The sequence below is a fragment of the Oncorhynchus nerka genome, linkage group LG20, assembly GCF_034236695.1.
Source record: "Oncorhynchus nerka isolate Pitt River linkage group LG20, Oner_Uvic_2.0, whole genome shotgun sequence".
Classification (NCBI taxonomy): Eukaryota; Metazoa; Chordata; class Actinopteri; order Salmoniformes; family Salmonidae; genus Oncorhynchus; species Oncorhynchus nerka.
The window spans coordinates 79244752-79270599 of NC_088415.1; the positions used below are offsets into that span (position 1 = coordinate 79244752).

Below are 25848 nucleotides of genomic sequence, written 5' to 3' on the forward strand. Positions count from 1 at the left end.
TGCATAATTCCCAGCGGCAACCATTGTACCTTGCGTTACAGAAGGAGACTCACTTCCAGGAACGATACATCATTGAAGAGATATGTGAAAAACACCTTGAGGATTGGTTCTAAACAACATTTGCCATGTTTCAGTCGATATTATGGAGTTAATTTGGAAAAAAGTTTGGCGTTTGGATAACAGAATTTTCGCTTTTTTTTTTGGTAGCCAAACTTGACGCACCAAACGGACCGATTTCTCCTGCACAAAAAATCTTTCAGGAAAAACGGAACATTTGCTATCTAACTGAGAGTCTCCTCATTGAAAACACCCGAAGTTCTTCAAAGGTAAATTATTTATTGAAAGTTTTTGCTGGTTTTTGTGAAAATGTGGCCTGCTAATGCTAAATGCTAGTTTGCTATGGTGGAGAAGCATATTTTTGAAAATCTGAGATGACAGTGTTGTTAACAAAAGGCTAAGCTTGAGAGCTAGCATATTAATTTCATTTCATTTGCGATTTTCATGAATAGTTAACGTTGCGTTATGGTATTGCGCTTGAGGCTATGATTACGCTACCGGATCCCGGCATGGCTCGACGCAAGAAGTTAAGAACACAGTCTTATTTTCAATGACTGCCTAGGAACGGTGGGTTAACTGCCTCGTTCAGGGACAGAAAGACAGATTTTCACCTTGTCAGCTCGGGGGATCCAATCTTGCAACCTTACAGTTAACTAGTCCAACGCTATAACCACCTGCCTCTCGTTGCACTCCATGAGGAGACTGCCTGTTACGCGAATGCAGTAAGCCAAGGTAAGTTGCTAGCTAGCATGAAACATATCTTATAAAAAAACAATCAATCATAATCACTAGTTAACTACACATGGTTGATGATATTACTAGTTTATCTAGCATGTCCTGCGTTGCATATAATCTGACTGAGCATACAAGTATCTGACTGAGCGGTGGTAGGCAGCAGCAGGCTCGTAAGCATTCATTCAAACAGCACTTTTGTGTGTTTTGCCAGCAACTCTTCATTGTGCGTCAAGCATTGCGCTGTTTAACTTCAAGCCTATCAACTCCCGAGATGAGGCTGGTGTAACCGAAGTGAAATGGCTAGCTAGTTAGCGGGGTGCGCGCTAATAGCGTTTCAAAGGTCACTCGCTCTGAGACTTGGAGTAGTTGTTCCCCTTGCTCTGCATGGGTAACGCTGCTTCGAGGGTGGCTGTTGATGTTGTGTTCCTGGTTCGAGCCCAGGGAGGAGCGAGGAGAGGGACGGAAGCTATACTGTTACACTGGCAATACTAAAGTGCCTATAAAAACATCCAATAGTCAAAGGTTAATGAAATACAAATGGTATGGAGGGAAATAGTCCTATAATTCCTATAATGACTACAACCTAAAATTTCTTACCTGGGAATATTGAAGACTCGTTTAAAGGAACCACCAGCTTTCATATGTTCTCATGTTGTGAGCAAGGAACTTTAAACTTTAGCTTTCTTACATGGCACATATTGTACTTTTACTTTCTTCTCCAACACTTTGTTTTTGCATTATTTAAACCAAATTGAACATGTTTCATTATTTATTTGAGGCTAAATAGATTTTATTGATGTATTATATTAAGTTAAAATAAGTGTTCATTCAGTATTGTTGTAATTGTCATTATTTAAAAAATATAAAAAAATTGGTCGCTTTTTAAATCGGTATCGGCTTTTTTTGGTCCTCCAATAATCGGTATCGGCGTTGAAAAATCATAATCGGTCGACCTCAACTTCTTATGGCTGCAGGAGCAGTATTGAGTAAACTGCAGAACGACAGATTTTTACCTTGTCAGCTCAGAGATTTGATCCAGCAACCTTTCGGTTACTGGCCCAACACTCTAACCACTAGGCTACCTCTCTCCCCCAGATTTCACATTAAAAACTGCAAACATTTCTCCCCACCCTATGAAAATAATGTGTAGAGTTGCAGGAAATTTGCTTTAAAACGGCTAATTCTTCTTTCCGCCCCATGGCAAAATGTGTGGAATTGCAGGAAATTAACTTAAAGCTAAAATGTTTAGCTTGCAAGATGGGGGGAAACACAATTTCACTTGGAACCCCCAAAAGACTAGGGCCCATTCTGACTATGTGTGGATGTGGGTACGCCGACCGGCGAGCCTCTGCAGCCCCTCATGATGAATTCAGATCCCCCCCCCCCCCCTAGAAAACCTTTCTAGTGTTTTTATGTCAATGATTTGTGATCTCTGCAATACTAACAAGGGACATATGAAAGTAATAGGACCAAAAACAGACAAATTTCCACCTACAGGTGTGCATAGTAGTGAAAATATTTGACAGAACTTCCCTTAATGCAGACAGGTCTTCCTGGGATAAGGATTGAGTCACTACCATTCTAACTCCGTTCAAAAGATTTGCATAGAAGGAAATGAGCTGTTTCTATTCAGCATCTGAACTGACTTGACCCCAACCCCGCCGGAGGGTTATTTTGAGGTCACTTCATGACCTAGTACACTACACAGTATCCCTGGTTCACCCATAATGTTTATCTGTGCGGTATAACATCGTAAGCTCTTAAGACCTTTTGGGGCCATGATCCTCTTGGCTCTCTAAGACTTTTAGACTGAGACCACGGCTGTTTCAGAAGGCTCATCATTCTTTATGAGTGTGCGTGAGTTTATTAGCCCTCTCTGATTTGAGCCAGGGTTGTTTTGTTAGCCTATTATTTGTGGATGGGGCAATTTTGTCTGATCTTCCTCAGTGAACTCCGTCACCCGCTGTATTTGGACAATAGGCAGTGATTACTGTGCTGTACAGTCGATCTTTGTGAATTAACCTCAGGGCCAGTGAGATCAGTCTAACAGTCTGACAAGGGGATTAAAGGATGACCCAAATCCTCTGCATGGGGGGTGGGGTACTACTGTACCAGGCACTAGAACACGTTTTCTGGGTTTCCACAACTGACTTTTTTGTTTCTCTCATTCGATCACTCCTACATAGGTCATAACGAGGGCAGTTGTCTCTAAAGTCTACTTTTGTTAGGTGGCATCTACTGGCCTTCAAGTATTTGGTATTCCTGAAGTAAACTGCTGCATAAAAGTAGTTGAAAATAGGAATTGACTGGCGGTCAAGTATCTCAATATAACATAAAAAGCCTGTCTTCAGTTAATATATATACACACACGCGCGCACCGTGCATTCGGAAAGTATTCAGACCCATTCACGCTTTCCACATTTTACGTCACAGCCTTATTCTAAAACGGATGAAATCGTTTTTCCCCCTCGTCAATCTACACACAATACCTCATAAGAATGGGAGAAACTCTCCAGATTCTGGTGTGCCAAGCTTGTAGCGTCATACCCAAGAGGACTTGAGGCAGTAATCGCTGCCAAAGGTGCTTCAATAAAGTACTGAGTAAAGGGTCTGAATACTTATGTAAATCTTATGTACATTTTATAAATATGCAAAAAATTCAAAAAATGTACTTTTGCTTTGTCATTATGTTCATTTAAGAATAAGGCTGTAACGTAACAAAATGTGGGAAAAGGGGTCTGAATACTTTCCAAATGCACTGTATATATGCACCATTTAGCAGATGCTTTTATCCAAAGCAACTTAGTCATGCGTGCATACATTTTAAGTACAGGTGGTCCCAGGAATCAAACTCACTATCCTGGCATTGCAAGCACCATGCTCTACCATCTGAGCTACAGAGGACCAGGAGGGTTTTTGCATGGACCTCCCCTTGGATACAGACTGACTGTCATCCAGACTAAGTAGTTTTCCGGCGAATCAAAAGAAGAGGATTAGTACTAGGCCTACTCAGGTTGGTGGATTCAGCTCCCCTCAGCCAAATAGGTTTCTCTGCCATAAAAAACAGAACCTGGCCAAGTTAATACTCACCTCAATAACCAGATCCTGTCCACGTTAATACTCACCTCAATAACCAGGTCCTGTCCACGTTAATACTCACCTCAATAACCAGGCCCTGTCCAAGTTAATCCTGTTGAAGTTAATATTTACTTATCATTTTTGTTAAACAACTCTGTAATGACAAGCTAGGACCTAATAGTGTTTTAACTTTGGTCATTCTGGTTGTCTCTCATAGTCAGTTAGTGTAGTAAGGCTTTAACCAATGTCTGTTAGAAGTAGGGTGCAGTTTCTCCTACAGACACTGAGTGTTAATCATTTACCCCCAAAATTTTTCAGGATAGGATTTAGGGAAGGCCAGCTGCTGCTAGATCTGTGCCTAGGTACAGCTTTTACCCTGAGTGATGTGTGAAATGGCTCTGAAGGATAGGTCTATTAGCAGCTTTTATCCTGAGTGATGGGGTGAAATGGCTCTGAAGGGTAGGCCTATTAGCAGCTTTTGTCCTGAGTGATGGGGTGAAATGGCTCTGAAGGGTAGGCCTATTAGCAGCTTTTATCCTGAGTGATGGGGTGAAATGGCTCTGAAGGGTAGGCCTATTAGCAGGGTCATGTTGTGCTAAATTTGAAGAAGCAATTAGGCTAGTGAAATCAGGTACAGGGTGGCCTGACAGCTTTTTAAAGTTTCTCATCGATGACAGTCTTTGTTATTTCTGAAATATATTTGCCCACACCAGTTGGTTTCAGATGAACCATGCTTTCTTTGCCAGTATAAATAGAAAGCGTTTTGCATGGTGCTTCTTATCTCGGTTGGCAACACCATTATCTGGTCTGAGTGTTCTCTAGTCTAGGTGTTAGCGAATTAGGTTGTGTTCCTCAGACTTTACCTGTGGACAGGGTCAAGCTTTGGCCTTTAATGTTGTTAACCCTTCATCATCCCACTTTGGAGAGATCATTACCCTGAGAGCCATTGGCCTAATCTGTGTTGAGGGAAGCACTGAGATTATTTCTCTCCTGTGCACATTTGCAGAATGTCCAAGTGATCTTGTACTTTCCATACTGAAAATACAGAGTAAGTTACTTTTGCTTTTCTGTGTTAACTTGGTTAATGATGGAATCCGCAGTAGGTGGAAACAGTGCCACTGTCACCCATTGTTTTTGCTTTGTTGACGAAGCATAGACAAAGACTGGGAGCTCTGGGGAGCGTCAAGTTTTTAAAAATGCAGTACATATTCTCCTGTTTTATCATGCGTGCAATGATGATCTTGAAGAACGATCTGGCCTTAATGACCATGTATTCTTATCTCCACTGGGCAAAGCCAGAAGAGGACTGGCCTCCCCTCAGAACTTGTTCCTCTAGGTTTCTTCCTAGGTTCCTGCCTTTCTAGGGAGCTTTTCCTAGCCACCGTGCTTCTGCATTGTTTTAGGCTGAGTTTCTGTATAAGCACTTTGTGACATCTGCTGATGTAAAAAGGGCTTTATACATTTTAAAGAAACTGTTTGTTTGCAGTAACTTCTTTGTTGTAATATCGCAAACGGTCAGTTTCACCATTAGGGAATCCAGCTTCAAGGTGTGGTTACAAGAGTCTTAGTCTTGCCGTAAGGGTCTTGCCACATGGTTTGGCTAGCAGTACTAGCATTTTCATTAGGCAGGATGTAGAGCTGTGATTAAGGCCCCAGGTAGATCACACTGTATTAGGCTAATGGGGTCTGAAAGCAGGTTAGCTCATGTCCTACTCAGTTATTTTCCTACGTGTGGTTATACTGTTAGGGTTGTAAAATGCTCCCATTCTGTACTGTGATTCTCTTTTTCCTGATACCGCAGCTCTGGAAAGTCCTTCAACATTTGAGCTGCTAGGAAGATCTGCTTAAGCAGTAAGTTTGTATGCTAATTAGCTTGTTTCTTGTATCAGGCAAAGTGAAAACAACCTGTTAGGGATGTTTATTGTTTCCTAGTAAGATGTGGCACATAGTTTGACAGTGTTGAACGTTTTCATTTTGATAAAGGCTAGTAGAGCAGTTGTGATTATTTTGCAATTGGTCTAGGCCCTACACAGGTCTGTCTTTCCCCTTTGACTAGTCTACCGTCCAATGGTATCTATGGCTACGCCTCAAGTCTTTTTCCAAGTAAGTCAGTGTCTCATGGCCCTGTTCAACTTACACAGAAAATCCCTGGTTTAAGGTAAAATAGCAATTCCTCCAACATTGCAAGAAAGTGCATGAAATTGACAATCATACAGTCAACTTATTTATTTTACTCTAGCCTGTTGTTGAATTATGTATCCAAATGTAGTTTGCTGAAGTGAAGTGTTATTTTCTCATACCCTTTCAACTTCTAGATACCAGTTTGTTTGAATACTGTCTGCCAGTGTCTTGTCTATCTTGATTTCATTGTGTCTCAGTACAACTGTTGAAGGTCAGGAGACATCCCTCTATCCTTTAGTGTCCTTAGAAATAAAAGCAGACAGAGGTAATACTAGCTAGTGGAATACAAACAGGGCATCATTGTCCTATTTTATTGCGTAGTGTCTGCGCTGGTTTAGATGATGGATTAATCATCATGCATTTGATTGATCAGACTAAACACATGTTTTATATGAGAAGATAATTGGCCTGCAATGGCCCCCAGTTGAGGGCAGTAATTTAGGCCTACCTCACAAAGAGGTGGCTGTATTGGATCTTAATACACATATGGTTCTTTTCCTGTGGTCCTGTAGGTCCTTTGTTGCAAAGAAGGTTACCCAGTACTTTATGCTAATAATGAACCAGCTATGGTTACGATTAGGGAGAGTCTAAGACAGATGTTCTGGGCATACTTGAACCAGTGCAATGACTCAGACCTTTTCATTTCGGTCACTGCAAAATTAAAATCTTAAAAGGAGAACAAATATTTTACGTAGACAAGTAGCCTACATTCAGTATCTTTCACGATCTCACTTCCATGCGCACACACACACACACTTAGGAGTGATGTTACACTAGCATTCACTGCTTCATGAGGTCATGGCAGGCAGACACCGTATCCGTCGCCATTATGTCTGGGCTGGCTAGTCTAAACACACAGGCTCCCTGTCCACGGGGCTGGATCGACTTCTTTGTGTCTCCTCTCGACAGCGTTATTAAGAATGGCTGCTTCACGTCGTCTCCTGAGGATTCCATTTATAAATGTATAGTACTGGTGCTGCACCCCCCTCACCCCACCAGACTATCGGAACGGTCCACTGAAGACCTGGAACTAAACGAGGAGAAGAGGAGAAAGCCAGGGGTGAGAGGGGGCTGTGCTGCAGCCTGTAGTCTTTTAGATCTCAGCGTCATGGGTCTGCCTGGTGCTGCAGGTGTCAGTGGCCAGCCGATGTCACAGTCTGACAGGTGGACCGCCCCCCCCAGTGCTCTAATCCTGACACTGTGGGTCCTCGCTGCTGTTGCAGGCGGTCCATCTTGATGCCTGCGGGGAAACCGTGGGCAGGAAAGGGGAGGAAGAGGGAGGTGAAGGGGGTGACTTTGTTTTAAAGGTCAGCATAAAGTATTCAGCAGCAAGCGGCGGTGGTAAGTGTGAGTGTGTGGTGGTCGGTAACTAGATACTGGGCCACAAACCTGAGTTAGGCAGATAGCCTAGTGGTTACGTGTGTTGGGCCACTAACCAAAAGGTTGCTGGTTCAAATCCCTGAGCTGACTAGCTGTTGATGCCCTTGAGCACGGAACTTAACCCTAATTGTTCTTGTAAATTACTCAAATGTAAATGGTATGGCTGTTTTAATTCAAGTGTGTGCTATCATGTCTGAGTGGGAGCCTGTTTCCAGGCCGTGTGTCAAGTGGCTGTTTGTGTGTATATTTCAGCACTGGAAGCTTGTAGATTCAGAACCCTAAGAGCTTTTCAGAGGGTGCTGCTATGTTTTAAGTACTGTGGTGTGTTTGTGTGGGATGGGGAGTATTGCTTAATACTGCTACAGCACTTCTAAAGTGGCTGAGGCTGTGTAATGGGAATTCATTGAGGCTTTATCTTGGTTGTTTATTTTCGTATTATAAATGATGTAATGACTTGGCACCATTTCAGTAATTGTTTCTGGATTGAACCATTTGTTTTTACCTGCCGCCATTTCATTGTTGACTGAACTAAACCTAATATTTTGTTTAGCATGTTGTTCCTCTTTAAATGCCCTCAGACATCTGACTGCGGTCTCATGTTAGAGGATACGCCACATCATGTATCAAGGTTTGGTTCAATAAGACCACTGTTTCCATGCCAGAGCTGTCTTATTTTGATGGCTTGTGTGTATTTATTCAGCTTAGCTAGCCCCTTCTCCAAGACTGTGTGTGTGTGTGTGTCATGTTTGGGCCGGTCTTGTTGCACTGAAACGGGCAGCAAACAGAGCTACTCCTCTCTGCTCCAGATTTGTGAAAACAAATGAGAATATTTTGTGATTATAGAAAAATGATGAAAAAATGATTATATGTTTGTCACAAGATTCTGATCAAGGCTGCATGAATTTCATGTTCATGCATGACTGTGATTTTTACTATTGACTACTGTAGTACAGCAGACCAAGCCTACCTTGATTTTTTTCACTTACTAAGTAAAAAGAGTCTCAAAGTCAGATGGACGTTTCCAGCTGAATGATGATGGGAGTTTAGTTCCTCCAACGGGAGTAGGCCTTACTCAGCACTACACACACACAGCACCTTCCCCTTTCTCTGCAGTCTAAACACTCCCCTGTCTGTTGTGTGGAGGACTCTATTCTGATGCTGCCAGTCTGTCTGACAGAGATCAGACACTGCTGCAGCGAGTAGCCAAGCTAATAGGAATATAAGCAACTTCACTTAGAAAAGCTTAGCTTTGAAGCGTCCAAGCCTAGGATAGGAAAGGAACTAATGGCTTTCGAGCTTATTCAGTGCAGTAGAATTACAAAACAATCTATTATATGCAAAGAAAGCATTCCTTGACAGCAGGTTCAGTAGCCTTGATTATATTCTACAGCCTGGTATTGTTGCATTCAAAACAATGTTAATGACTGGAGATTTGGTGCCTCTATTCAAACTAAAATGTTCACCTCTGAAACATGACATTCTCCCCTTTTGATCAAAACCATTAAAAGGAACAAATCTACCAAATCCAACCACTAACATATTCCACCTGTCTCCCTAACTAAAAATACAGGATCCAGGGATAAAGTTGTCCATCAACCGTATCTGTTCGCCTCTTCGTCTAAACACCTTCAAAGTAGTTGTGATTTACATTTCTTCAGAGATCCTGAACAGACCTCATTCCTTTCTCCCAGTACACACCCTATCCTGCCAATCCCTGAAGTACTGTAACTATCTAGGCCTAGCACTGCTGAACAGAGGAGCATCATCCCAAATGTTTTCATTACTTCAGTGCAACAGTGTTTTTCCACTCTAGCACCAAGGCCAACAAGCAGCTAAGCTAACAGGCAGCAAGGTAGCAGCAGTCTTCTGCAGAAGAAGAAAGACAGACCCATCTTTTCAGAGGTGGGGTTTTTATCCTAGGTGTCTCTCCGGAAGGTGGTGATTGACTCGCTGTCCTGGCGTCGAATGTTATTCCAATGTGTTCAAGATAATGTCAGGACAGAGGAAAACACAAGTGGACTAAGTTCATCACTCACTGGTGGTGATGATTTTCCACTGTTAGACACCGAGGCCGATTGGAACTTATGTTCTCCTTTTAGCCAGCCGAATTATCTTGCATTGAGATTCATCTGCTTTCAGCTGAGACAGTGTTCTATCTATGGCTGGGACAGCTTCCCTGTCTATCTGTACTGTAAGCTAGTATCAGTACTGTAAGCTGGTATAGCTGATAGAGCAATATACTGATCCCCCACTGTGCCAAGAAGCAGGGACTCTCAAACACGCCCACCTCGCTCCTGCTTCTGCTGGTGTTAGTAAACAAACGACAGATAATGTATCACAACTGTGACTATCTCTGCTAAGAACAGGATGGATGTATCACAACTATGAGAAGGCAAGCTGTTAAGAACAGGGTAGGATGCTACTGATCTAAGTCAGTTCTGTGTTAGTAGGCCCACCTTCTCAAATCCTAACCTATCTTCTACCTGCAGCATTTAGAACAGGGAACAGAGGAAGCCAATGATTCTGGCCATATGTTGCATGTAGTGCAACATCCTTTGTTCCAGCCCAGAACCCTAAACACCTGACTCAACTAATTGTGGTTTTGAACCAGTACTGTCAAGACAATGATTAGGTGCTTAGGTGCTGCGGTGGACCAAAAGCTTTACTCCGTACTAAACAGTCATAGTAACAGTAACCTTCAGTGGAGTCAGTGTGCTGAACAGTCATTTTGGCCTAGATCAGATCTATCCTAGATTAAGTGATCACAGTGGGCAGAGAGGCTGGTTAGTGTAACTACCTGAATGGCAGCATGTTATGTGTAGCAAAGACCCTAAAGAGCAGAGGGTCAAAGTCGTTAAGAATTCAGCTCTAACAGACGGTGTGAGGCTGAGTCCTGGTGCCAGTTTCATTATGCCCTCTAATGGTCATGGTCTTTTGTTAGTTTTGGTCTTGCCTCATCACTCCAACTCCCGTACGGACTCGGGAGAGGCGAAGGTCGAGCTTCATGTGTCCTTCGAAACACAATCCAACCAAGCCACACTGATTCTTGACACAATGCTCACTTAACCCAGAAGCCAGCCGCACCAATATGTCGGAGAAAACACTGTACACCTGGTGCATTGCGCCCTGTCCGCCACAGGAGTCACTAATGCGCAACGGGACAAGGACATCCCTGCCAGCCAAACCCTCCTCTAACCCGGACGACGCTGGGCCAGTTGTGCCCTGCCCCATGGGTCTCCCGGCTGCGACAGAGCCTGGACTCGAACCCAGAATCTCTAGTGGCACAGCTAACACTGCGATGCAGTGTCTTAGACCACTGCGCCACTTGGGAGGCCATTGGTCATGGTCTTTATGGAATGTTTGGGAAACATCCTGAAACTGCTTTCCTACATCAACGGATGTTATTCAGCCTCTTTATTTCTCCTATGACTCCAACTGTCCTACTTTTAAAGGACTGAGGCTGAGGAGCTGTTTTTGTGGAGGTGGTGCCAGGAAGAAGATGGGAGGACTACTCTCCTGTTTTCCCCCTGTTCTCTGTGGCGTGACCATAATTAACACCACTGAAACGCACAGCATGCTGGGAGGGAGGGGGAGAGAGGCGAAGTCAGGCGGGGTAGCGACTCAAGCAGGCGCACGTGTGTGCGTGGTCTGCCAGGAACCCTGTTTATAAATATCCCTGCCTACACTGCTGCATCGTGGGATGCTGAGGCTCATCGTGTGGAGGCTGTGCTCTCCGCAGTGTATGAGATAATCTGCTGTTTTTTATGAGGGAAGAAGAACCGATATTATGAGGCTATGCCCCCGTACTCTTACAAATTGAGAGAACAGATTTTAAAAAAGCATTTAAAAAAAGCTTTAGCCTACTTCATTTGCAGGCAATTTGAAAAAGTTTTAATTATTAGGCTTATTTGTCAACAAAATAGCCGATGCCACGTCTGGTAATTTAATTGTATTCTCTCAAAAGACTTCCATGTGAAACTAAAGTAAATAAGTTATGAATAAGTAGAATATCCAGTATTATTATTTTTATTATTGTAATAACTAACCGGCTTCATTGCAGTAATTTAGTTCAGAGCCATATTTCTGGCTATAAGGAACTGAATCTGCCTCATTGTTACAGGTTAGTCATGGTTGATTTGGGAGATTGCTATAGTGGAGCGCTTGTTCCACATTTTGTTACATTACATCTTTATTCTAAAATGTATTAAATAAATAAAAATTCTCAATCTACACACAATACCCCATAATGACAAAGCATTGTAGACATTTTTGCAAAAAAAAAAACAGAAATACCTTATTTACATAAGTATTCAGACCCTTTGTTATGAGACTTGAAATTGAGCTCAGGTGCATCCTGTTTCCATTGATCATCCTTGATGTTTCTACAACTTGATTGGAGTCGACCTGTGGTAAATTCAATTGATTGGACGGGATTTTGAAAGGCACACATAAGGTCCCACAGTTGACAGTGCATGTCAGAGCAAAAACCAGGCCATGCAGTCAAAGTAATTGTCCGTAGAGCTCCGAGACCGGATTGTGTCAAGCACAGATCTGGGCAAAAGTACCAAAAAAATTCTGCAGCATTGAAGGTTCCCAAGAACATAGTGGCCTCCATCATCCTTAAATGGAAGAAGTTCGGAACTACCAAGACTCTTGCTAGAGCTGGCCGCTCGGCCAAACTGAGCAATCGTGGGAGAAGGGCCTTGGTCAGGGAGGTGACCAAGAACCCGGTGGTCACTCTGACAGAGCTCCAGAGTTCCTCTGTGGAGATGGGAGAACCTTCCAGAAGGACAACCAGGAATGGCTTCCGGACAAGTCTCTAAATGTCCTTGAGTGGCCCAGGCAGAGCCCAATCGAACATCACTGGAGAGACCTGAAAATAGCTGTGCAGCGACGCTCCCCATCCAACCTGACAGTGCTTGAGAGGATATGCAGAGAATAATGGGAGAAACTCCCCAAATACAGGTGCGCCAAGCTTGTAGCATCATACCCAAGAGGACTCGAGACTGTAATCGCTGCCAAAGGTGCTTCAACAAAGTAATGAGTGAAGGGTCTGAATACTTATGTAAATGTGATATTTCAACAACTTAAAAAAAAACATTTGCTAAAGTTTCTAAAACTTGTTTTTGCTTTGCCATTATGGGGTATTGTGTGTAGATTGATGGGGGGGGGGGGGGGGACAATTTAACACATTTTAGATTAAGGCTGTAACGTAACAAAGTGGAAAATGTCAAGGGGTCTGAATACTTTCCAAATGCACTGTACCCCCCCAGTTGTTCTAGTAAATAAACATAACTGCTGGCGTGAATAGAGCTGGATAAGGTGATGTGCTGGCAGACATTGTAAAGAAGTGTCTGTGTTGAACAAACTGTCCCAAAACAGCCTCCCTCTCCAATCCCATTAGCAATATTTGTCGGCAGCCGTTAGGCCTGCTGATGGTGGGATCACATTTACGGAGTGTGTGTGTCCACCCACTGTGAATGTGTAAGTGTGTGGAGGGGATGGGAGGTTTGTGTGTGTGTGTGTGTGTGAGTGAGAAAAGATTGTCAGTATTCTCTCCTAAAGAATAATGACAATCTCTCTCACACAGTAGCATCTATGGTTGTAGCTCACCACTAACACATCTAGGCAAGGACTTGATGATCAGTTGAATCAGGTTGTTAAACATCTGTGGAGTTTAAATGAAGACTCTATGCATGCTATATAAAGCCTTTGTTTATGGGACCAAGCCTGAGCACCACATGAGACTAAGTTTAAAATGGGTCTGAGTGTGTGTGTGTTTTTCTTGTACTAATAGAGACTACGGTGTTTGTGTGTTTCTATCTCTATAGGAAACCCTGCCTGTCTGTCCTGATGCCCTTTGCAGCCGTTTGCCTGGGATTACAGATTAACACAGAGACTTCACTGACTAATTCCTGAATTGATCTTTGTACCATAAATATTGATTCTCACCATCCAAAATAAGTAACACAGGCCTGCTTGTACAGTCGTATCGGCGCAAATATGCTCTAATGGAAAAACTGGCAGTTTCGGACCAACAAACGCTTTTAGTTTCTCTCTGTTCTTCCAAATAGTATAAAATTCAATAGACTTACACTCAGCCCAAAATACTTTTCCTGTTGCGTAAAATTAATATTTTATTCTAATCAGTTTTCCGACTGAAAAATGTTAGGTTTATTTACACGGTGGGATGGTCAAGATGTAACGGGACAGCTGAAGTGTACAGGTACAGCAGACCTATTCTGTAACAGATCTATTGTAGTGTCTTTTGGCTGAAGACACAGCGCTGGCTGCCGTCAATATCTCCAGATCTCCTCAGAGTAACAGATCTTCCAAGCCTTGTATTGACATTGGAAAGTATTGGCAGTTGATAACTGTCGCTGCAATTCTTGAGTTTTTCATGAGTTTTACTGTCACTTTGAGCTCAAGCTTTTTCCCATCTTGCTTTTGGAGAGAGTGCAGACCAACGTTGAAGCAGAAAGAAACCTAGAAAGTTGTAAAGTATATGTTTACTACTAAAGGAGAATCGAGTGCTTAGATGATCAGTGTGATGAACCAGAAGGGAATTGGAATGTCTTTTCCTTTGACATTTGTGAATGGAGAATCCTGACTGGTTTTGTGGTCCCCTTTTTGATGTGTGCACTGCATTCTGATTCTACGGCAACAGCGCCATCTACAGCCATTTTCTACAAACTACTTTGCCATCTAATAGAGCCTCATCTACAGCTTCTAGAATCATCATCGTCGCCTCATTTTAATAGAGGGACATTTGACTGGTACATCGTGGGAGGAACTGATCTGATAGGAGTGCACTCACATTTTATTATTACTGTATTGGACAAAACTATTGTTGTGAATGAATGTGCATTGAAAACAAACTATTTCAACAGTAGATTAATTGAAACATTTGTCACTTCCTTCAGTAGATATTACATGTTTTCCCTTGCCTTTATGAGATAACATTGCTTTAGATCGCAGTCCCCTTTTGTACCGCAATAGACTGTATGCACATTGTACATAGTAGCTCTAAAGTAGTTCCTACAGTGTGTTGCACAATGTTTTTGGGGAAATAAAGGTATTATTTTATATTCTCTGCTACCCCAAAATCTAACAAAGACTTTCTGGCCTAAAATCTTACCCACTCTTCTACACTCCTTCATGTAAAAGGGGTGAGCCCATCCCTCTATCCAAAAGCACCGCTCTGGGCCTGCAGCCATCCCCAAACTACCATCCCCAAAGACCAGCCCCCTTCAATCCCCCTGAGAGGAGAAACCTGGGAGTGTCGTGTTGTGGTAACAACATGCAGATAAAGATTCTTTTAACCATGTTCAGAGAACCACACACAGAGATGAGGGAATGGGCTCCATCCCCCCAGGGAGATGTGGTGCAAGCACATATTCAGTCTCAACCAATATCTGGAAGGAAGGATGGAGTAAATCTGTAAACACATGGAACCATTTGGGGGAAATTAGGAGACATGCTATGGGTATCTTTTCATTATAGTAAATGTACCATGAGTTTACAATGACAACCTGACATATTGTGGCTCTGAATCTTCTCCTGTCTGTTGCAGATTTGTGTACAAGACCTTGGCAGATGGTAGATTTGCAAAGCCTATTAAAGTCAACCGCCAGTTGAATGACTCAACACTCAGAGACTGTCGTTATTTGGGGGTTTGCAAACATCTGAGTCTTGAGAATTAGCGATGGCTCCAAGCTGATCCAACCCCCGTTGTGCGGCTCAAAGCTGATCCAACCCCCGTTGTGCGGCTCAAAGCTGATCCAACCCCCGTTGTGCGGCTCAAAGCTGATCCAACCCCCGTTGTGCGGCTCAAAGCTGATCCAACCCCCGTTGTGCGGCTCAAAGCTGATCCAACCCCCGTTGTGCGGCTCAAAGCTGACTGTCATTTTTTATTGTCAAAACATTTGTGGTCTTCATCCACTCTCAATCAGTTTAGATCTAACAAAGTGATTTGAGGAAGATTCTTTACATCACCACAGTTTAAGTAGTAGTAGTAACATTGTGGACTTCATTGTAGTTTGTAATGAGTTTTGATTTTGCATGTGCAGTACTTCTCTCTCTACATGCTGCAATGGTCATTCAGCTATACTGTACGTAGTTCTTATTCTGTCTCAATTTGTCGCAACAATACCATTATTTAACTGAACATGGGCCCCTAGCCATGTCAGTGCAGTCATCACCAAATGTCTGGGTGCCTACTTACTGCCTAGTACGTAACACACTGACCATCATGTGTTTGGGGCCTGGGGTGAGAAAACAAAAGGATTGTCTGCCTCTCCCAGACCCAGCAATGAATTTGAGCTCTCAGCTGATGTGGGGTTTTTCTGTTGGCCTTTGATTTATTTTTAAGGAAGAGAATGGAATGTTAGGCTAATGCGGTTATGAGAATGAAGGATTCTGTTGGGTCGAACATTCCAAACATACGCCGCTGTTATGGATGTGCTCATTCTGGTCAAAGGACACTATGCATCTCCTGTGTTGATCAACCCCGGCCAACGGCTCTGCACCCCCCCTCTTCTCCTTCTTCCAAATCCAGACAGCTGATGTTCTGAAAAGAGCTGCAAAATCTGGATCCTTACAAATCAGCTGGGCTAGACAATCTGGACCATCTCTTGCTAAAATGATCTGCCTCCATTGTTGCAACCCCTATGACTAGTCTGTTCAACCTCTCTTTCCTTTGGTCTGAGATTCCTAAAGATTGGAAAGCGGCCGCGGTCATCCCCCTTTTCGAAGGGGGCGACACTCTAGACCCAAACTGTTACAGACCTATAGCCATCCTGCCCTGCCTTTTTAAAAAGTCTTCGAAAGCCAAGTGAGCAAACAGATTTCGAAACCCACCGTACCTTCTCCGCTATGCAATCTGGTTTCCGAGCTGGTCACGGGTGCACCTCAGCCACACTCAAGGTCCTAAACGATATCATAACCGCCATGGATAAAAGACAATACTGTGCAGCCGTCTTCATCGACCTGGCCAAGGCTCTCGACTCTGTCAATCACCGTATTCTTATCAGCAGACTCAACAGCTTTGGTTTCTCTAATGATTACCTTGCCTGGTTCACCAACTACTTCTCAGACAGAGTTCAGTGTGTCAAATCGGAGGGCCTGTTGTCCGGACCTCTGACAGTCTCTATGAGGGTGCTCAGGGTTCAATTCTCGGGCCAACTCTTTTCTCTGTACATATCAATGATGTCGCTCTTGCAGCTGGCGATTCTCTGATCTACCTCTATGCAGACGACACCATTCTGTATACATCTTCTTTGGACACTGTGTTAACAAACCTCCAAATGAGCTTCAGCTTCATACAACTCTCCTTCCGTGGATTCCAACTGCTCTTAAATGCTAGTAAAATTAAATGCATGCTCTTCAACTAATCACTGCCTGCTCCCACCAGCATCACTACTCTGGACAGTTCTGACTTAGAATATGTGGACAACTAAAAAAACTAGGTGTCTGGCTAGACTGTAAAATCTCCTTCAAGACTCACATTAAGCATCTTCAATCGAAGGTTAAATCTAGAATCAGCTTCTTATTTCGCAAACAAAGCGTTGTTTGTTGCAATGTTTTTTTTAACTATTTATTTTTTAGTTATTTCACCTTTTCTTTAACCAGGTAAGCTAGTTGAGAACCAGTTCTCATTTACAACTGCGACCTGGCCAAGATAAAGCAAACCAGTGCGACACAAACAACAACAGAGTTACACATGGAATAAACAAGCGTACAGTCAATAACACAATAGAAAAAAAAGAAAGTATGCTGCCAAACATACCCTTTTAAAACTGACTATCCTACCGATCCTTGACTTCGGTGATGTCATTTACAAAATAGCCTCCGACCCTCTACTTAGCAAATTATATGCTGTCTATCACAGTGCCATCTGTTTTGTCACCAAAGCCCCATATACTACCCACCACTGCGACTTGTATGCTCTCGTTGGCTGGCCCTCGCTTCATATTCGTCGCCAAACCCACTGGCTCCAGGTCATCTATAAGTCTTTGCTAGGTAAAGCTCCGCCTTATCTTAGCTCACTGGTCACCATAGCACGCACTCCAGAAGGTATGTCTCACTGGTCATCCCCAAAGCCAACATCTCCTTTGACCGCCTTTCCTTCCAGTTCTCTGCTTCCAATGACTGGAACGATTTGCAAAAGTAACTGAAGTTGGAGACTTATCTCCCTCACTAACTTTAAGCATCAGCTTAAAGCAGCTCACCGATCGCTGCAGCTGTACACAGCCCATATGTAAATAGCCCATTAAACTACCTACCTCATCCCCATATAGTTTTTATTGACTTTTTTTGCTCTTTTGCACACCAGTATTTCTACTTGCACATCGATCACTCCAGTGTTAATTTGCTAAATCGTAATTACTTCGCTACTATTGTCTATTTATTGCCTTACTTCATTTGCGCACACTGTATACATATTTGTCTATTGTTTGTTTATTCCATGTGTAACTCTGTTGTTGTTTGTGTCGCACTGCTTTGCTTTATCTTGGCCAGGTCGCAGTTGTAAATGAGAACTGGTTCTCAACTGGCCGACCTGGTCAAATAAAGGTGAAATAAAAAATCTTGATAAGATCCATGGATAATATACGTCTAATAAAGAGGTAGTATGTTAAGGAGAAAGACATGGCAAATGGTATTTATTAGGAGGAATCGGCTTCCTCAGACAGAGGGGGAGAGAGAATCAGGTGTGCGTGGACTTATCTGACTTAGTGACTTTTGCTTTGAGTAATTAAATCAAAACTGTAGGTCACTGACCGTAAACATGTGTATTATATCATCCATTCTCTGGTTGAATGTCAGGTGAAAAACTACTGAACTCTTTGCTGACATCATATACATACACTACAAACTCACTCTACAACCCCCCACCAAACAACGAGTGTTGCAGGGCAGACAGGACAAAAGGCCCCCACAGCTGGTTGGTTGGCATAGCCCTGTTGAGAGGGGTGGGTAAGGGTATTGTGAGGGGGGGTTAAGACTGTAGCCTAGTAGTCCAGGGGGTGATTATAGTCATTTGTATTGGCTTGAGGAGAGTCTGGTATTTACTGGTATTACTGTGTATAGTACTGGCTCTGACCCCTCCTGCTCTTTAATTACGGTATGGTGGTGTGTGTGTGTGACTGCAGACAGTGTGGTGGCCGACTGCGGCCTCATATGTATGGGCCCTGCCACTGACCCACCCACTTCTAATGAGAGTTTCCTTTAATCATGCTGTTTTACACAGTCCTCTGTCTCCCATAACATTCATAGTCATAGTCCTATAATCCTCTCATGTTTACATTATAATATAGGCAATCTACAGGGTCCTTTAGCTCTAAGGTCTAGCCGTGACCATATCTATGGAGGAAATGGGGCCTGGGAGAGTTTCTGTTCATTCAGACGTCCTTCTGTGGATGACCCTGCAGTGTTTCCCCGATGTATTTTCATGTAGGCGTGTTGCAGAGGCCCCTGAATCTGCATCCGGGGCTAACCAAACAAATGTATTCCATTGAAGAAAAATGTAAGTGGGGTCAATGGGCAAGGTAGCCCTCCTAATTTATAATAAGGGGAAACACTGTCCCTCCGTATTAACCACTAGGGACTACAATGGTTTGGTTTATTCTCCTGGAGTGTCTTACCTTTAGATGATGAAATGGGTCCCCACGGTTACCCCGCGGCCACTGCTGTGTTTCGGCTGGAGCTGGGAGTCTGTCATTGCTCGATTGAATTATGTAAATATTCCTTTGCAGATTGCTGTGGGAGTCCCCAGACCCCTAATGTGATTATATTACTAAATAGAGGGAAGCAGGCTCGCCTCAGGTCTTTTTGTGTGTGACGGGTCAGGATATAAACTAGTAGTGTGTTTCTATGCTGTACGACAGGGGGGATTGGGAGTGAGGCTTTGGATCTCAATCTAGTCTGGACTATAGTCCCCTCTCACCCCATCTCGTTTGTATAATTAGTGATTCGGGTGGATAAAGTTGGAGATATTGGATTCAGGCATGTGTATATGAAACAATTATTTCTGATATGATGAGGAGTGTGGGTGTGGAGAAAGTCACATGTTGTTTGCAGATTGTGATTAAATTTTTTTGAAGTATCAACCCTCCTAATTTCAGTGATTGAGGGGATTCACAAATTAAAAACAGTAGCATCCAAAGCTGCCTCTGATAATTACATTTCCATAGTAGCAAATTGAGGTACCACAACAAGTTCAATCCAGAAACAAAGGAAAACCCACAACAAAATGGTTAGATTTGCCCTGATCCATGACCCCATCACACCCTCCGTCCAGGCAGTGCCACCACTTGAAAATGACAAAGTAAACTACAAATTGTCCCCTTTAAAAGGAACTCATTAGTCTACTCTTATGTGTAGTAAGCCAGACATCAGGATGGGTTTTTGGTTTGACTGAGGCAGTCCAGGTGTCTGCTCCGCATCGCTCCCCCAGACTCCTCCCCTCAGTAATGTGTGACGTGTCACAAGCAGCGCTGCCTCAAGATCAAAGCAGACACACATACACAATACGGTGGGGCTATAAAACTGGTTTGTCACTGCAATTTCCCTGTCCATCAGCGGGCACACACACAGCCACTGTAATGAGGTTTTATTTATGACAGCCCTCTCCCTGATGCCACTGTAATGAGGTTTTATTACAGCCCTCTCCCTGATGCCACTGTAATGAGGTTTTATTACAGCCCTCTCCCTGATGCCACTGTAATGAGGTTTTATTTATGACAGCCCTCTCCCTGATGCCACTGTAATGAGGTTTTATTACAGCCCTCTCCCTGATGCCACTGTAATGAGGTTTTATTACAGCCCTCTCCCTGATGCCACTGTAATGAGGTTTTATTACAGCCCTCTCCCTGATGCCACTGTAATGAGGTTTTATTACAGCCCTCTCCCTGATGCCACTGTAATGAGGTTTTATTACAGCCCTCTCCCTGATGCCACTGTAATGATTATTTATAACAGCCCTCTCCCTGATGCCACTGTAATGATTATTTATGACAGCCCTCTCCCTGATGCCACTCTAATGATTATTTATGACAGCCCTCTCCCTGATGCCACTGTAATGATTATTTATGACAGCCCTCTCCCTGATGCCACTGTAATGATTATTTATGACAGCCCTCTCCCTGATGCCACTCTAATGATTATTTATGACAGCCCTCTGATGCCACTGTAATGATTATTTATGACAGCCCTCTCCCTGATGCCACTGTAATGATTATTTATGATGCCACTCCCTGAACTGTAATGATTATGATTATTTATGACAGCCCTCTCCCTGATGCCACTGTAATGATTATTTATGACAGCCCTCTCCCTGATGCCACTGATGCCACTGTAATGATTATTTATGACAGCCCTCTCCCTGATGCCACTGTAATGATTATTTATGACAGCCCTCTCCCTGATGCCACTGTAATGATTATTTATGACAGCCCTCTCCCTGATGCCACTGTAATGATTATTTATGACAGCCCTCTCCCTGATGCCACTGTAATGATTATTTATGACAGCCCTCTCCCTGATGCCACTGTAATGATTATTTATGACAGCCCTCTCCCTGATGCCACTTCATTCTTTTTTCTGTGAAGTTCCCTGAGGTTCTGGTCAAGGCTGAGTGCTTCAGTCTATACTTCACTGCACTCTCTATTTCACTCTACACTCTCGCTCTCCTTCTCTGTCATTCCCTTTCTCTGTCTTCCTGGCCCTCTGTCTCTCGTGTGTGTGTGTGTGTGTGTGTGTGTGTGTGGTGAAAAAAAGCACACCACTGGTGGCAGTGTCAGCACTTTCTCGTGTGTGTGTCTGAGGGAGAGGAGGAGAGAGAGTGAGTTGGAATAGTCTGACTCCTCTCACTGACAGACATCTTATCCTTCATAATAACTCTTCTGATGTTAGAGCAAAATGTACTGTGTGCTTTTCTACTCAGTCTTTCTTCCTTTGACTAACACCATATTTCTCTCTGTGTGTGTGTGTGTGTGTTTGCATCTGCATGTATTCCTTTGTATGTGTGTTTTATATAGTGTTCCCCTCAACAGACAAGTACATGCATGTCTCCCAGCTCTTCATGTTGTTGTTATGACCTGATGTCACCTGATCTCCTAACGCAATTGGTCCGTCTGTGTTTCAGATCTGCTGCCTCCAGTCGGGCGAACAAAGGAGGGGAGAAGAGGCTGATCCTTCCCACAATCCTTCAGTCACTGGGCCTACTGATCCGGACCACTGCTCTGCCTTCTCACTCCCCTCTCCCCCCCACCCTAAGGCAGGCAAGCTGTGGGGCAGTAGGATCAGGGCAGCAGTAAGGGCTGATTGATGCTCTGTGGGGATGAGACCTGGCTGCTGAAGGCCAGTGGAGACGGCTCCCATTCTCCGCTCGCCTGGCTTTATGTGCGTGTCTGCAGGCTGCCCTACGCGCAGCAGCAGCAGAGCCACCCCCCACGTCAGCCACGGTGGCCAGCCCGAGCCATCCAGACATGCCCACCGAGACCCTGCCGTCGCTGGCAGATAGCAAACCCACCGGCCCTGGGGCAGCGTTTGTCTCCGCTGTCCCCCTGCGCATACTCAACAAGGGACCCGAGTACTTCCGGCGCCAGGTGGAAACCAACCCTAAGCGGCTGAGCGCCGTGGAGCGGTTGGAGGCGGACAAGTCCAAGTACGTGAAGAGCCAGGAGGTCATCAACGCCAAGCAGGAGCCTGTCAAGCCCCAGCTGCTGGCCAAGCCACCTGTCTGCCCCGCCGTGGCCAAGAGAGGGGCGAATGGGGGCGGTTGTGGTGGGGTGGCCCTCAAGACATTCAATAACAACTCCAAGTCGGACACGTGCGCCACCACCAGCAAACGGGAGAACCTTAACCTGGAGATCCTCAAGAACCTCCTGAACAGCTCCGGCTCGGTCTCTGAGGGCCACGCTAAGAGCGCTACTCTAAAACCTGGGGCCAGGAGCTTGGCCCCCCACCGCTCCACCCCCACACCCACCACAGACTGCACTGAGCCCACCAGCCTCCGTTCCGTCGCCAAGTCCCTCAAGGTGCCTCCGCCTGCACCTGGCCGACAGAGCCCCCAGGGGGGGAACCTGAACCTCAGCCGCCGGCTGCTGGAGGAGCGGGGCGAGGGCAATCACTCACCCCTCCATGCCTCCCACAGCTCCTCCGACATCCGCAGGCTGTGCAACGGTAAGCCTCTAAGGGCGGCCCGAAGCAGCAGCAGCTCCGCACCTCCCTTACCCCCCAAGCCCAGTACCAAAGTCCTGGCCCCCCTCTGCGACAATGCCCCTCAGTCCCCTGAGAGGGAGCCTCCGCCGCCCTCCTCTGCCACCCCAGATGAGCAGCTAGAGTTGGGGAGCTCGTTGGCCCGCCGGCCCTCTCTGCACCGCTCCAAGTCGGACCTGAGCGACCGGTATGCGCGGGCAGGCGCCGACGTGGAACGCTTCTTTAACTACTGTGGGCTGGACCCTGAGGAGCTGGAGAGCGTGGGCGTGGAGAGCTTTGCCCGCGCCAACTCCGACATAATCTCCCTCAACTTCCGCAGCGCTAGCATGATCAGCTCGGACTGTGACCAATCACGGCATAGCAACGAGGACATGACGGACGAGGAGGAAGACGTGAGCGAACGCGTGCCGTACGGAATCTCGGCCGTGGAACGAAACGCCCGCGTCATCAAATGGCTGTACAGCATCAAACAGGCGCGCGAGTCGCAGAAAGTGTCTCATGTCTAAAAGAGAAGGAAGAAACAAACTATTAGATGGTCCTTGCAACAAAACAAAACAAAAAAAGACTTCCGATGGAATGAAGGTCTTTGGACACTCTGAATCTCTGAATGTCAAAGTATTGACTGGCAAGACGCCCTTGGATGGATCTTGCGGTCGCTATTGCGTTCAGTGTTTGTTGTCCTCTGAATCTGCATGACTCCTCCCACCCACCCGTCACTGCGGCCTCCAGCTAAAGCAACAGGTTTAGGAAAATATTGCCTTTTTCAAGATGGCAGCAGTTCAGTTCCGTCTCTTCGAGCAGTACAGCTCTCTCTCATTGTTATGCTTTCTGTCTGTTTAGACCAGCACAATGACGCCAGCTCTTTTTAGATGTCTTCTTAATGTCCTTTCTTTCTGAACAACACTGAGCCTGGAAGCCATACGGGTGTGAATGCAGCGCTTCAGTGTGTAACCAGTCTTTAGTCTGATAATTCTGAGCTTTGAGTGTCTATAGAAAAAAACTTCCTTGAAAAAAGGGCTGTGAAAGCATGGTACAGTCCAAACCTGCTTCACCCCTTTGGTACCAGGAGAGTTTGTTTGGTACATTCCAGACCCTGCCCCCTTCCCAGGGAAACCCCATATTTATCCCCTTTTTCAGTGTTACTATGGTGATAGCATTCAGGCAGCATCATGAAATCATTCAGCATTACGTGGTTTTTGCTTCTGTTTAGTTTGTTGTCCATAACATTCTCATTGGCAGTTTGATTTTGTGGTACTTGCTTTTTTTAAAGATATGTGTAAATGCTGTAAGAAAATGTATATAATTTCAAAACTGTTAGATGTTTGTCAGAGGGCGCCTGTTAAGCTAACTTACTACATTGTTCAGTCTTCTCTCTTGGCTTGACTGTGAGACTGTGTCAAACCCAGTTCATGATCAAATTTTTACGACGTTATGATGACATACACTACCGTTCAAAAGTTTGGGGTCACTTAGAAATGTCCTGGTTTTTTGAAAGAAAAGCTTGTTTTTTTTGTACATTAAAATAACATACAATTGATCAGAAATACAGTGTAGACATGGTTAATGTTGTAAATTACTATTGTAGCTGGAAACGGCAGATTTTTTACGAAATATCTACATAGGCATACAGAGGCCCATTATCAGCAACCATCACTCCTGTGTTCCAATGGCACGTTGTGTTAGTTAATCCAAGTTTATCATTTTAAAAGGCTAATTGATCATTAGGAAATTGCAATTGTTAGCACAGCTGAAAACTGGCCATTAGACTAGTTGAGTATCTGGAGCATCCGCAATTGTGGGTTAGATTTTTGAAGATCTCTTACTACTCCCTTCACAGAACAGCACAAACTGGTTCTAACCAGAATAGAAAGGAGTGGGAGGCCCCGGTGCACAACTAAGCAAGAGGACAAGTACATTAGTGTCTAGTTTGAGAAACAGAAGCCTCAAGTCCTCAACTAGCCTCTTCATTAAATAGTACCCAGAAAACACCAGTCAACAGTGAAGAGGCGACTCCGGGATGCTGGCCTCGCAAAGACAAAGCCATATCTCAGACTGGCCAATAAAAATAAAAGATTAAGATGGGCAAAAGAACACAGACATTGGACAGAGGAATTCTGCCTAGATGACCAGCATCCCGGAGTCGCCTCTTCGCTGTTGACGTTGAGACTGGTGTTTTGCAGGTACTATTTGATGAAGCTGCCTTTTGAGGCGTCTGTTTCTCAAACTAGACACTAATGTACTTGTCCTCTTGCTCAGTTGTGCACTGGGGCCTCCCACTCTTTTTATTCTGGTTAGAGCCCGTTTGTGCTGTTCTGTGAAGGGAGTAGGACACAGCATTGTACAAGATCTTCAGTTTCTTGGCAATTTCTCACATGAAATAGCCTTCATTTCTCAGAACAAGAATAGACTGATGAGTTTCAGAAGAAAGTTCTTTGTTTCTAGCCATTTTGAGCCTGTAATCAAACCCACAAAGGCTGATGCTCCAGATACTCAACTAGTCTAAAGAAGGCCAGTTTTAATGCTTCTTTAAATTAACACAACAGTTTTCAAAGGAGTTTTCCTGTGATCAATTAGCCTTTTTAAAATGATAAACTAACACAATGTGGCATTGGAACACAGGAGTGATGGTTTCTGATAATGGGCCTCTGTATGCCTATGTAGATATTCCATTAAAAATCAGCCTTTTCCAGCTACAATAGTCATTTACAACATTAACAATGTCTACACTGTATTCCTGATAAATTTGATGTTATTTTAATGGACAAGTGACCCCAAACTTTTGAACTGTAGTGTACATGTTCAGTATATTGGAGTTGGAACTGTTTTGGTACTCAGTACTTCAAAATGAAGGCAATGAATTGTGTTCACTTTCATTTATTTTGCATTATTTCAATAAATGGCTTGTTTTGCCGTCTACTTCGGAAAGTTTTGTGAGTATTATTTCATAAAAATGTGTATGTGGACACCCATTCAAATGAGTGGATTCGGCATTTTCAGCCACACCCGTTGCTGACAGGTGTATAAAATCGAGCACACAGACGTGATCTCCATACACAAACATTGGCAGTAGAATGGCCTTACTGAAGAGCTCAGTGACTTTCAACATGACACATCAGCACAAGAACTGTTCGTTGGGACCTTCAGTGGAAATGCGTTCTCTGGAGTGATGAATCACGTTTTACCATCTGGTAGTCCAAC

The 25848-nt window shown here is 44.2% G+C and overlaps 1 protein-coding gene across 1 annotated transcript in view; it reads left to right on the forward strand.

The window, feature by feature from the left end:
* Positions 1–25575, forward strand: part of LOC115103178 (protein FAM110B-like) — a 44231-nt gene extending 18656 nt beyond the window's left edge. The window contains exon 2 of the mRNA XM_029623909.2: positions 21575–25575. Coding sequence (XP_029479769.1) covers positions 21918–23156 — 1239 coding nt within the window. The 5' untranslated portion in view covers positions 21575–21917 and the 3' untranslated portion in view covers positions 23157–25575. The remainder of the gene's footprint in view (positions 1–21574) is intronic.
* Positions 25576–25848: the final 273 nt, after the last annotated feature.